Here is a 13,967-nt window from a genome sequence, read left to right as displayed (position 1 = left end):
CATTCTCAAATTCAATAGTTTTCGTTCACAAATTCTTGGTGAATTAAACAGTGGTAATGGATGAAACATTTCCTTCTAATTTCATTTCTTTCCATAGCAGTGCAACAATCCTTTCATTCTTTCCCACCATAGCAGGGATACCATCAGTTACCACACCCTCGAGGTTGGTTAAGCTGAGGTCAAAACGCTGAAGCGTTTTTTTGGCGGCTTCAAGAATATCAGTGCCTTTTGTCATTCCCTTCATAGGTGCGAGTGCTAGCAGTTCTGTTGAATTGTTGATCAGTGCCACGGACAAAGATGGCCAGTTGTGCTGTATCCTTCATATCTGTGCTCATCTAAAGCAAGTGAATATGACATAAATTCGGACGCCTGTTTTTTTAAAGTTCTTTCAATATCATTGGCAAGTTCTTCGATACGTTGTGCTATGGTTACCCCAGACAAACTCGGTTTTTTAAACACTTATTATTTGGGCACAGGATATCCCCAGCAGCGATGAGAAATTTTCCACAAACTCGCCGTCTAAGAAAGTTTTTGATTTTTTAGCAATTTTTTCATCTATTACATAACTTACTTTGATGCATGCTTCCCTCTGCCTTTTAAACATACCCTGCTGGTATTTTAAATTGGTGATCAAGATAAGGTGATCAAAATTGGAAGCATGCTTTGTCTCATAGTGTCGTTTTATATTATTACCCCAAGACCTCATGGAATGAGACTCATCTGGGAGGTATTGTATACTTTTGATACTGACACGACTCACGACAAATTAAACACACTGGCTTATCGTTGGGTGGTGCAAAAAAGTACAAATTGGTCCATTTTTCATTAAAAATCCAACAAGAATCACTTGATTTACGCTTTTACTTGTAGATGCCATAGTGATGGAAGGTGAACCAAAAAATGATCCAAAATGGCAGTGTAACATTTGTTATCCACTGAATATGTTTCACACTAATGAAAAAAGTGGCAATATAAAACCACAATAGGCTTTGGCTGACATGACGAACCTGCGTGCACTTATACACGAATATCACAATATTCACAACTGACTACTGACTGTGGATTTGTATTTATATGAAAATAATGAAGTATCGGGAACCTTCAAGATGTATCTGGAAGGCAGGCACTAGACAGCACACTTGAATGAACTACTGCTTCAGCCATCTACCTGCGACGTTAGTACTAAAGTACCGCTTTTTGCTGGTAGATGGTTGAAGAAGCATGTCTATTTGATATTTATTTTTATAAGGTTTTATGTAACGTATCAAATGCACAACGTTCCTTGTGAATCTGGCAAGCATCTTACATTTCTAAATATCGCAGTATGGCTTAGTGGCCCATGGGCTTCATTGAAATTATTATTTTTAATTGCGTTTTAATGTTAAGTAGTTATTTTTTCAAAATGGCCGGCAGGCCATGCATTGAAGACCCCTGATGTAGGGCCTCCTTTCACTGTGATGACTGCAGCATTCCTACAGGGCATACTTTCCTGATGTGTACAATAGCAATCAATGGGAATTTCAGACCATTTATCCTGTAGGCATGTAATGAGTTTCTGGATGGTTATGGGGCAGATGTCTCTTGACCTCATTTGACACTCCAATTCAACCCACAGATGTTGACTAGTCTCCACAGTCAAGTGTGGTGAGGTTCATAACCACAAACCAACCAGTTACTGCAGCCTTATGACATAATGAATTTTCTTGCTGAAAGAGACAATGGTCAATTCTGTAGAAACGGCATGAAGTAGGAAGCATTGCATTGTCCAGAACGTTCAAATACCTTTCTGAGTTCAGGGCACCGCAAATAGAGATCCGAGACCAAACACAGCATTTCAAACTAAAAGGTCCCACTGTACAGCTCTTTGCATTGGTGAAGATGCTGCATGTTGGTTCTGGTAATGTGGGGCATGCACATTGCGGTCCAATCATAGAAACTTATGTTGTGAGCGTGGCTCTGAATGTTTTTGTGCGGATTCCTGTTCCAGTGGACAACTGGAACTCAGCATTCATTGTGTTGACTGAAGAATGGCAGTTTTTACATGATATCCTTCGTGATCCTACGGTCACATTTAATGAGTATAGTGGGTCATCCACTGCAGAGAGTCAACTGCACTCTTTCATCTCAGTATGGTATCACCTAATTTGTCAACAATTTGCCAAACAGATAGGCCTACAACATGGCATCCAATCACCGTCAGTTCCCCAGGACACAGTTGCACTGGCTTGGGAGCATCATATTCCTTGAATTTATACCGGCTACAAGCACTTGTTATACACAATGCATCTTGTCCATGAAGGTGTCTGGTGACTTTTTTCCAAGCAGTGTATGTACAGTCAGTCTTTGACTTATAACACATTCACCAAATGCCACCTCCTGCAGCTACAGACTAGTGTATTATTTCTATCTTCAGTGATGCATATTATTTAATAGTTTAGCTCAGGCTACTGGTGCTATTGCAAGTGAGAAAACCCTCAGACTTTTAGAAGGAATATCTTTCACTGTACAAAGAACTATATGTAGAATGAAGTGAGGTGATAGTGGAATGTATGGTGTGTGAAAGAAGTTGCTGAAAATACATCTTTGTACAAAGCCTTTGATGTTGATATTGAAGTAGGCTGACCATACGTACGGTTTTGAATGGGACGGTACCATTTTTTTCATATTTCCTGGCCATTTATTGTTTTAATAAAAAAATGTCAATTTTGTGCCGTTTTTAATAAACACTATAAATACTGGTCAATCATCAATTATTATTCATAACCTATAATTGTATATCGATATCATGGATACCAGTAATTTGTATAACCATGGAGTAACATTGTTCAATATTAAATATCAATATCTGCAGTGATTTATTCAGAGAAAATAAAAAATACATGTTAGCAACACTTGTGCGTCTCTGCTGTAGCGTTAGTTTTTGTTTTGCCTGTATGCTAACCGGGGGCTCTGTTATTCAATGACAGTGGTTTAAATTTCACATCTTATTTTTTAAAGCTTTAAGTCTATCCTTGCAATGCCAAAGAGGCAAAATTGCAGTTTTAATGACGATCTCAAAAAAGGATTCAAGTTTATTAAAATAGACAAGCTGTGTAGTGATGGAACAAAAGTAGTACGACAACATTATAATGTGCATTTTTCCATTGCTCATGGAGGCAGAAGCGACATCTGCATAGCCAGAAACGTTTTGCAACAATGTTGAAAAAACTTCCTTCAGTTAAAAACATCAGCTTGTTTATGGTGAGGCAGCATGGTGACAGTGAAAGCAATAAAATTACAGGAAGTGAAGCTCTTGTTGCTTATCATACTGTGTATGACAGACAAAGTTTTCGTGCAAATGACTGCTTCTCAACATCAAAAAAAAAAAAAAAAAAATCAGCTAACACCTTTTTGTTCCCATATAGGCAGTAGGTGAGGCCGCTTAAGCCATATCTAAATTTTGGAGACTGAGTGGGCAGTTCAGTCTCCACTGGTAGCCAATCAGAGATAGCTGGCCCAAGGCTATCACTAATTAACTGGCATGCAGTGAAGAAGACAGCTAATAAGTGCCACATCTCGTATTCCCTAACCCTAATATAATATTTTTAATATCTGAAAATAAGTGTGGGTTCGATGGCCAATTTTTTTGAGTTTCTGGGAGAAAAAAACCAGTTTGTCTGTGCCAGAGATCGACTAACTCAGGAACCAATCGAAAAAAGGCTTAGAAAATGTTTCCCCAGTCGGCGACTAGACTCAAACTTATAAGTCTTTCTTCGTGCAATCAAGTGCCGTAGAGTACAAATGCCACTTCTACTGAGCTACACAGGCTCCTTGCTTGTTGACATTGATAAATAAACTTTATGAACCAAAATTTTCTTTAGCACATACCAAATCAGAAGCAAGAATTATCAAATGTTTTATCACCATACATATTGGGCGAAGTAATAGAGGATTTGAATAAAACAAAAAGCATTACAGTCAGTTTAGATGCATCAAACAAAAAATACATCCAACTTTTTCCAGGTCGTTGTGCAGTGCTTTTTGTCAAATTGTGGTGTTCAAGAAAAAATTACATACTTTATTTCCTACAGTGTGCTATGTTGAAAGAAGTAAGTGACAAATTTCCTTTATAAAACAAAATTGTTGCTTTGTGTGCAGATAACATGAACACCAATTTTGGTGGTTGCAAAAGACTTGCCAAAAATGATGTGTTTGTGTAATAAAACTTTTTTTTTATCATCTTACTTTTTCATGAATACAGAATATTACATAACCCCAGTCTTGTTTTTGTCTCAAGGAAATATGGTCTGCCTATATTGAAGATGTAGTTGGTGGAAGAGCTTTCAAATGAATACCCAATAGATAATGCAGAATAAGCCAAGACCTCAAAAAGTAACAGAGTCAAATGCCTCTGTTAATAAGGCAGTTTGGTTGTTTGAAGGAAATGTAGTAACACTTAGCAGAAGCAACAATGATGCATGCTTGCAACACAGAAATTAATGCAGAAAGACCAGTCCTGTTGTCACCTCACCTCAATCCTCTATAAAGAAATAAAAAGACTGCATCTAAAAATAAAAATTCGATCACAATAAAACTGTAGCATTTCATATGTTAAAGAAATATCAGAAAAAATACAACCTTAACACCACTTTCAATATATACCTTAAATAGGCAAAACTGGATTCACAATTCCTGTCCAGAAAAAGGAACACAACACATTAAATTCAATAACTAAATCTTACCTTTCTGATCATGCTCTGAATATGCTACACAGAAATTGAATGGGAATAAAAATGCCTGTTCTTCACATAAAAACCTAGTATGAATGCAAATTTCAAGGAGCCTTATATTGTAATTAACTACCCTAATCTCAACAATGTGGATGGTAGGTATTCAACCCATGTAACGTTTTTATGCTAACAGGTCATAATAATTAGGGTGTTAGTACTCTAGCATCGTGGGCATAATGTTAATAACAGACCTTAGCTCTTATTTTAAATACCGACTGAGCTACCACTATTGATGTAACATTAAAATTCCATCTCTGGCCATGTAAAAACAGGACTGCAGCTTTCATTCACATTATATTTATTTTTTTTTTACGTGTATATATATATATATATATAGCAGAGATCAGGCCAGTTAAGCGGCATACTTTATATATATATATATATATCAGGGGCATCCATTGCATACTCATGGAATAGCAATATCACTGATATATTTTTGAAATTCTTCCTGTTAAAGACACCCCTAATTGTTTCCTGGCATTGCGTGATTCAAAAATTAAACAGAATATAAAGATTGCATTACATTTGCTAACATTAATAGTCCAGGGTGTGTGTGGTCACAAATATGGACACCTTTGAGCCCTTCAAAGAACAAACGGTACAGATGGTGCAGTATCAAAATTCAAATTATCTATGTCTCACTCTGGTATTTGCCAATGATAATCTAATCTCACCACGAAGCATAAAACCTTCGTGCTTCTCGCATAAACGGTGTGCATGAAACATACCTGTTGTTCGTTTGACCTTTATGCTTTCCATATTTAAAATTATATTAACTGATAAATTAAAGTATTCAAAGTTATCTTACAATTAATTGCAGTGGACCAATTAAGATGAGTGTTGATGCTCTATGCTCTTAAAACACCCTAGTGTTCAAAGAATAAGTTGGGAGTTAAATGGATATGCAACCTTATTAAGCAAGAGATTCATGAGAAGAAGATGATGTGGAAAGAATAAGAGAGAGGAGTTATGAAATACATTAAGCTCAGGCCAGAAAAGTAATGAGTATTGAGTGGAAAGCTACCGGAGTATGAAAAGAAATTGGCCATGCAAACTAAAGGCAATTCAAAAGAATTTTATTATGTCTCAAGCAAAGAATGAATGTGAAAGAATAACTTTATTGAATGCAGATGGTACTCTAGTAGTGTCGGAGGCTAATGAGATTGTTCAATTAATGAGTGCCTCCTTTTGCTAAGATATATCAACCATGTTTATATAACATGGTGCACAGTGAAAACGAAGTTGAAGAGTTGTATAAGCTGGATAAGAATTTGTCTATAGGGACAGATGGAATATCAGCCTGTTTGCTAAAGGAATTGGCTACACTTTTCACGTCTTTGTATAACTTGAGTCTCAGCTCAGGAAAAAACCACGAAATGGAAGGAATGTATGATAGTCCCATTGTACATGGGTGGTGCAAAAACTGATGTGTTCAACTACCAAATTATCAGTCTCTCTGGTGTAGTGGTGAAGACTTTAGAGAAGGTAAGAAATCGCATAATGTATTTTATAACATTATGGTTGAATTGGATAAAAGGAATGGATACACTGTGATTATGATGGATTTTGTTAAGGCATTTGATAAAATACCACACAAAAGGCTGCTGCATAAACTAGAGAATATGGGTTTGGAATATAAACTCTTGACTTGGATTGGGGGGGGGGGGGAAATGGTTGATAGACAGATATCAAAAAGTGGTATACGGTGGGTGTGAATCAGCCAGATTTAACATTTGTCATATCTGGTGCCTCCCCAGCATGATTGGGTACAGGATGGCACCAGACTCCTCCCTGGGTTCGAGTATATTGACCTTATCAGGACAAGGATCAATGCCCTGCCTACTCGAGCCTGCACAGCTCGATGGGGTAGTGACGACTCCAACTGTAGGGCTGGCTGCCACTACAGTGAGACATTGTCTCATATAGCCCAGAGTTGCTTCCGCACCCATGGGGTCTGCACGAGGAGGCATGATGCCGTGGTCTCCATTCTGAACAACCGGTTTGAACAAAGGTTGGGAGACTGCGGTGGAACCACATTATAGGACCTCCGTGGGTTTTGCATAAGCCAGACTTAGTGATTAAAAGAGATGGTGACATTTGGGTAGGTTGATGCTCAAGTGGTGGGAACAGGGTGCCCACTAGCCTATAGCCATAATAACAAAGTAAATTATTATAAAAATAACCCCGATTTAGTTAGTAAGAAACGAGAGGAGCATGGAGCAACTCCGAGGTTTACCAGTGCCACTATCTCTTTACATGGTGTATGGAGTGCAGATAGTTATAAGGACTTAAAACAGCTTTGGCTTACGCAAAAGGATATAAAAGTTCTTTCATTGAGGGCCCTACAGGGCACACTGGTGGCATGGTGTTGCTACCAGAGAATGACTACAATGATAACTCGAACAGACATAGGGTAAAACACCTGTAAAGGCTTAGGCCTATATCAAGTCTGGACATGATGTAAAAGGTAGTACTGCCCATAACCAGTACAAAGATTAAAAAAAAAAGAAAGATTTAAAAACAGTGGTGTAGCTCAGGGTTCAGTTCTTGGGCCATTATTGTTCCATCTATATATTAATGACATCAGGCAGGGTCTAACATTAGATGTACAATTGTTTGCTGATGATACAAATATAGGTAGGGCAATCAGGGATGCTACTGGTGCTGAGCACTTACAAAATGATTTGAATAGACTGGAAATTTGGGCAAACGAAAATGGCTGTCAGTTTAATGTTAGTAAGTGTAAATAAGTAAGTGTTAGTAAGGATAATTGTGATGTTGAAGTGAACCTTGACATGTATGGATAAGGAAGTCATTTTGCCTCTTTATAAGGCTCTGATAAGCTCGCACCTGGATTATTGTGTGCAGATTTGGTCTCCTGGATTCTAAGGGGGATAAAGAAGCTTTGGAAAGGGTACCAAGAAAAGTTACAAAGATTATAACCATATTATGGAATTTAGATTATGAGGACAAATTGCTAGTATATGGATTACAGACTCTGGTTAACAGGAGAAAGAGGAGTGATATGATAGAGGTCTATAACCTTTTGAATGGCTGTTATGGGATATCGTCAGATGAAAATTTTCATTATATGGAAGATGGGGAGAGAACATGGGGGCATCCATGGAAGTTAAATTTGTTCACTTTAAGAAAGAGGTAAGAGTTAGGTTTTTCTCTCACAGAGCATTGAGTGAGTGGAATAGTTTGCCTTCAGGGATAGTGACAGCTGGTTTGGTTGTTTTTTAGCCTTCCTTGAGGTCTCAGATAATAATAATAAAACTTTCATACAGTTAAAATGAATTGAATTTTGTAGCATGGGTTGCGTAAGTGATATATATATATATATATATATACACACATACACATATGTTGACATTAATATGAAAGTCCAAACATAAGAAAATTAAAGTTATTTTTCTTAACATGGCAGTAGTCTCTATAATTTTACCAAAAATGAAGTGTTGGCCAATTGGACAGCAGCCAATAGATGATCAATCATAGGTTCGAATTCCACTGTAGGAATGTATAATTGTGAATGTCTTTAGGATAGACAATTTTCATTTCCTGTTGTTACATTATCATCCTACTTACTGGAGAAGGCTGAAGTGGCTTAAATACAAGTTCAAGCAAGAACAGGGTGTTTCTGCTCTTTCATGAGAAGGATTCACAAAAAGTGACAATCATTTACTAATTCATGATAAAATATTCTTTAAAACCTAAGTAAAATGTATATATGTGTAAAAAAAAAAAAAAAAAAAAAAAAAAAAAAAAAACTTGGAATATTTTGTTTTGCATATTTGGATCCAGTATCTCAATGTACATTGGAAACACTAATTTCAACAATTTCAGTTAAAAAAAAAAATTAATCTATTCACCAGAAATGCTACTTCAATGTATGTTTATTGAAAAACCTGTTCAGATGTGCTCTCTGAGTGAGCAAGGTGAAGTGGTTATTGTACACAGTACACTAACAGTGCAATTCCTGTAACTAGTTTTGAGTACTAAGAGAAAGAGAACACCTGGCTAAGATTAAAGTGCATCTATTCTTACGTTCAAATGACAAATTTTCTGGTGCAATGTGAAGTAGCATTTTGCTTTGCATCATAGAAAAGATGGAAGGGATATTTGAATGTTTTTATATAGTCATACAGCTGTTGGAAAGTAGTCTGCTATTAGCTTTTGATTATCATTCAAATTAATGCTGTACATGATGAGTCAGCTGAAAGTGTAAAGAAAGATACAATGTCAGAAGAACACATTTTATTTATAAACCAGTTTATGTATAGACATATTATCCATTCAGAAGATTACTTTAATGCAGAAAAAAAAATAAATGTATTAAAAACCAATCAAAGTAAACTAGGTTAGGGAAATTCTAATTGATCAATGCAAGAAAACACATCAAGAAATTTTGACATACTGGCATGATATAACATAAATAATTTCTAAACAAAATACTTAATAAAAAGCTTACCTTTTTTGCAATTTGTTCTGAGTCGCATCTCACTTGTGGTTTTTTGAAATGAGAGGCTGTGGTAACAACATTCATAGATATGTCCGTCTTGAGAGTCAATTGTAGATAAAAACGAGTTTCTCCATGGACTCCAGCTTCAGAACGAGTATATGTACATTGCTGAAGTTCATTGAAGTGAACTCTGAGTACGACATTATTCACTGCAGGGGTTCCACAACTTAATATATATACTTGTTCACTTGATATTAACACTTGAAGCTCTTCAATACCCATTCGTAGCTGTTCTTTAGCAATAAACCTATTAATAAAATCACAAATCAAATATTCACATATAAAATTATAATGAATCTGTATAATTAAGTAAATACTTTTGCAAATACTATAATATATGAAAAATTGTTCATTGCACATCATTCCAATTAAAAAGTCTTCTAACATGTGTAATAAAATTAATGCTTTATGCCGTGAAACGCCTGTCAGCCTTATATGGAAGTCTCGTTGAGGTTGGCATTTTTTATGTGAATCCCACCAACGAAAGGTTATAAATTTCTTGAAGATAGATGTTGAAAGTTCACTTGGTAATATTATAAATTAAAGATAACAAGAAATTATATTCTCGGTTTCATCCTTTATCCAAAGGTAAGCAAACCAAGTCTGCACGTGAGCTAACTTCACAACTGGGCTACTTGTATATAAAGGCTACTGACTTTATTGATTGAATGACATCAATTGATTAAGGAAGAAACCAAGAATATAATTTCTTAGCATCTTTAATTTAAACTAGTACATTAGTACTTATCTGAAAAAAACTTCTTTAGAGAAGAAGACAAAACTTTTTAAACCCACTTGAAGTAAGATGGTGGTCTCACACGAGACAGTGAAATACATCTGTCAAGTATTCACAAACATTCATGTCTGGTAGGACCAGGGCCGGATTAAGACCCATAGAGGCCCTAAGCACTTACAAGATTTTGGTGCCCCATATATATGTAATTCAAAATATAAATAATAATAAACCATAAAATAAATTTTTATTTTTCAAAATGAAACAAAACTTATAGTAAGATGGAAAATAATGTTTATTTTTGTATACTTCGACTTTATTTAGATTTGAAAAGTTTTCTCCTACTTTTTTTAATTGCAAAATCTTTGATCAGATCCTCAAAATTAATCTTACGTAACACATCTGCTTCTATACTTAGTAGAGATAAGGCATTCAACCTGTCTTATTGCATAGTTGTTCTGATGGGATTTTTAATATACTTCAACTGAGAAAATGAACGCTCAGCTGAGCAATTTGTGACCATTAATGTTAATAATATACGAAAGGCAATGTCTACATTTGGAAAGGCACACTCAATATTGTCTTCTACAATTATTTTATAAAGTTCAGCATGACTGAATCTTGTTTTTACATTTTTTGTTGCACTGAACATATGGCACACATATGAGTGAAACTGCTGAAGCTCAGCTGAGAAATTAGTGTTCAAGTCCTCTGAGTAAGCATCAATCAGCTTTTAACAACACTGAGAATACCTTTCAATTTCAGTAGATGATGAAGTCACTGAAGTAGCATTATGTGGCACATCACTTAGAAAAAGAAAATCTCTCTCTGATATTTCTTTGTATATCTCTCCTTTTCTTCTCATCTCAGTTTCAAGTTTGTCAACAATTGTGTAAAAGATGGTGATACGAAATTTATCTCTGGCATTCAGATATACTTCTGGAGCATCTCCGTAATTGGGTACCTTCTTTCTGATACGTTTGTGAGTTTGAGCTGCCTTGTAATCAACATCTGGTAGCACTTCCTTTGTAGCTGCTTCATATCTTTCAAATTCATTTCATGAAGTGCACAATTGGTCAACTAATGATCCATACAGATCTGCACATGTTTTTAAATTGACATCCTCATTCTGTAGAACTTGGCTTACTCTATGAAAATTTTGCAAAATCTCATCCCAAAAATTCAACATAAAAACGAATTCTAGCTCTTGCACCTTATTTGCAATATTATCTGCTTCTCTTCTAGTGTCTCCCTTTTGTGACTGGTCTTCGACTATACAGTCTAACGTTTCTAAAATTTGAAGGAAAGATTTCAAAATTGTTGCTGCCATAGCATGTGCCTCCCATCTGGTATCAGAGAGGGATTTTAAGACATTTTCATTTCCAATACAACCTTTAAGAATTGTCCACCGGCTGGTTGAGGCTGAAAAACAATATAGAGCAACCACACTGTAGAGAAGAAATTAACCACCTCTTGACAGCAGTCAACAGCACTTCGGCCTACCGAATTTAGTGAATGAGCTGCAGAGGGCATGTATAGCAAACTTGTTTCTAAAATTTTTTGCTGCATCCCCTTATAATGCCCAGACATGTTGGCAGCGTTGTCATAAGTACTGCAACACCAGATTTGCCATTTCCTCACCAGTATGGCTTTTCATTTCTAGAAAGGTTAAAAAGCGTTCAATAGGCTGTCCATCTTTTAAGTACCTAAGTACAACACTTAACTGGTCGATATGTGACAGATCTGGTGTTGAATCAACTGACAAACTAAAATAACCAGAAGATTTTACTCCATCAACAATAAGCACGTGAACCTTTTGCGCCATCAGTTGAATGAGTTCCTCACAAGGTGGCTTTGGACAGATAAGAAGGATTTTCTTTGCCACAATTTCCATATTTTGCAATGTGACCTGCTAAAAATGGATCAAACTGACTTATGAGCTCAAGCAGTCCTAAAAAGTTCCCATTTTGCAATGATCCAAATCTTTCTTCTGTTCCTCAAAAAGCCAAGCCATGTTCAGCTAACATACGAATAACAGCTATGGCATGCCTCAGGACATGTTCCCAGTAATCACACTCTTCCTGAATTTGTTTTTTCCAACTGTTGTCTCCCAACCCTACACCTTGTCTGCGAGTTAAGTATGTTAGCATAGAGTCTTGGTGAGTAGTGCTTTTTTCATGTTGATCAATTACAATAGTATTTTGCCAGTCACTAAAGCCTTCTCTTGTAACAAAATGTGAGAAATTTTTAGGAGCAAACAGTTTACAAACAAAACAATAAACTGATCCCGTTGATGGTGATACAATAACCACTCTCTCTTGTATTCCTCACCATTGGCTTTTGTCCCAACAAAAAGTTTCTGCGAACAGTATCTTACTGGTTTGCTACTACTGAAATGTCGGTAAGACTTGTCAAATGGCCCATTGTGGTGTTGGCAGTCACTGGGTCCACAAGCAGTCCAATAAGCCATGTCATCAGCAGAGAAATCAAGCCACAACCCTGGATCTTTTGCTAGATTTACTTCATCTTTTGCAAACTGAATCATTTCACCACCATCACCATGGCCCACGAAACTTTCAATTTCAGCAATTATTTCAACCTCAGAATATTTTGTAAAGCAACTTGCATCAACATTTGCAGTAGAGATATCAAAAGAATTTACACACAAAGTGAGGTCAGTAGTGAGACGTGTTAGATGAACCTGCTTGTGAATACCTTGATGATTCCAACATCACATTTTGATTTTGAAGTGATCAAAGTGGTATTTGTGTCCACTTCTGATGACAGAGATTGGCTCTGATCAGGAATTGGTATATATTGTTGTGGAACTTGTGTGAAGAAATCAGTCAGCTTTGCAGTCTTGGAATCTAATTCCAAAGTCTCCTCTTGTTTCTTTTTTGATAGTTTTCGCTTTTGTGCACCACTTAACTGAACACGTTTCGTCTTGGTTCTTGGAATCTGTTAAATACAGAAATAAAAAGATTATTTTGTTGAATATTAGGTGGCAATCGACACAATTACACATATCGCAGGCAAAATCATACATACAATTTAATTTTCGGCTTACAGCTGAATCTTGTGCTTTAATTAACTCTTATATTACCGGAGTCTCACTTCTGCGACAGCTAGGCCTTTTACTGGAGACGTGTTTCTGAGACAACCACGTGATTTGTTTTATATTTGCATCTGGAGCCTTGTATATGACATAATTTATTAAAACAAGACCTAAAACAGACAGGAAAATAAAGAATAAAATGGTTACGTTAATAATAAAAAATTACCTCAATGGTAGTGCCAGAAAGTGTCGTGAGTAATAATACGGTGTAAACGAACCGTCATGCACGTGATTAGAGTTTTATTAGGCATTCTACACGTCATTATTTATTGAAACAAAGTAGGTAACAGTAAGAAAAGATAAAAACAATGAAAAATAGTTAAAAGTTAATTTAAATTAAATTTGTCATCTAACTAAAGCAAAAATTCGCAAATCAAGTCAAGAAAAACCCAAGCAAGTTTTTCAGATATGTGGCAAGTAGAAGGAAGATAACACAGTTGACATATTCAGTGATAAGGATGCTTTATCCTTATCAGAGTGCAATCATGAGAAGCTCAAGGGTAGAGGAAATAGGAGTGGATGGCTTTTTGTAAGCAAGCAAAAGGTATATGAGGAATCAAATAAGCTTGATGTCATTAAAGCGAACAGGATTTGATGACCTATAACCACATATTTCAAGGGACAATTCTAGGGAGTTGGAAATAGCATTGGCATGCCCTGTTTAATAAGTCTTACACCATCCTAAGTCCCAAGGGAGTAAAAAGAAGACAAAATTGTTCCTCTGCATAAAGGTGATACGGCTGTAGCTACAAATTATAAGCTAATCTATATATCTGGAATTCTGGTTAAGGTATTGGAGAGATTAATGAGAGCTAGGATACAGAA

At 36.1% G+C, this 13,967-nt stretch overlaps 1 protein-coding gene across 1 annotated transcript in view; it reads right to left on the bottom strand.

Annotated features, from left to right (window-relative positions):
* The window catches only part of Vps13D (vacuolar protein sorting 13D), a 1,260,195-nt gene that overhangs the window by 11,449 nt on the left and 1,234,779 nt on the right, over window positions 1-13,967 (bottom strand). Inside the window, exon 76 of the mRNA XM_090393926.1 lies at window positions 9,244-9,541. Coding sequence (XP_090250052.1) covers window positions 9,244-9,541 — 298 coding nt within the window. The remainder of the gene's footprint in view (window positions 1-9,243; window positions 9,542-13,967) is intronic.

Source organism: Typopeltis vanoorti, chromosome 6 (genome assembly GCF_054136105.1).
Source record: "Typopeltis vanoorti isolate ZY-2024b chromosome 6, IOZ_Tvanoo_1.0, whole genome shotgun sequence".
Classification (NCBI taxonomy): Eukaryota; Metazoa; Arthropoda; class Arachnida; order Uropygi; family Thelyphonidae; genus Typopeltis; species Typopeltis vanoorti.
The sequence above is the reverse complement of the archived record's forward strand: the minus strand, read 5'-3'. Positions and strand labels throughout refer to the sequence as shown.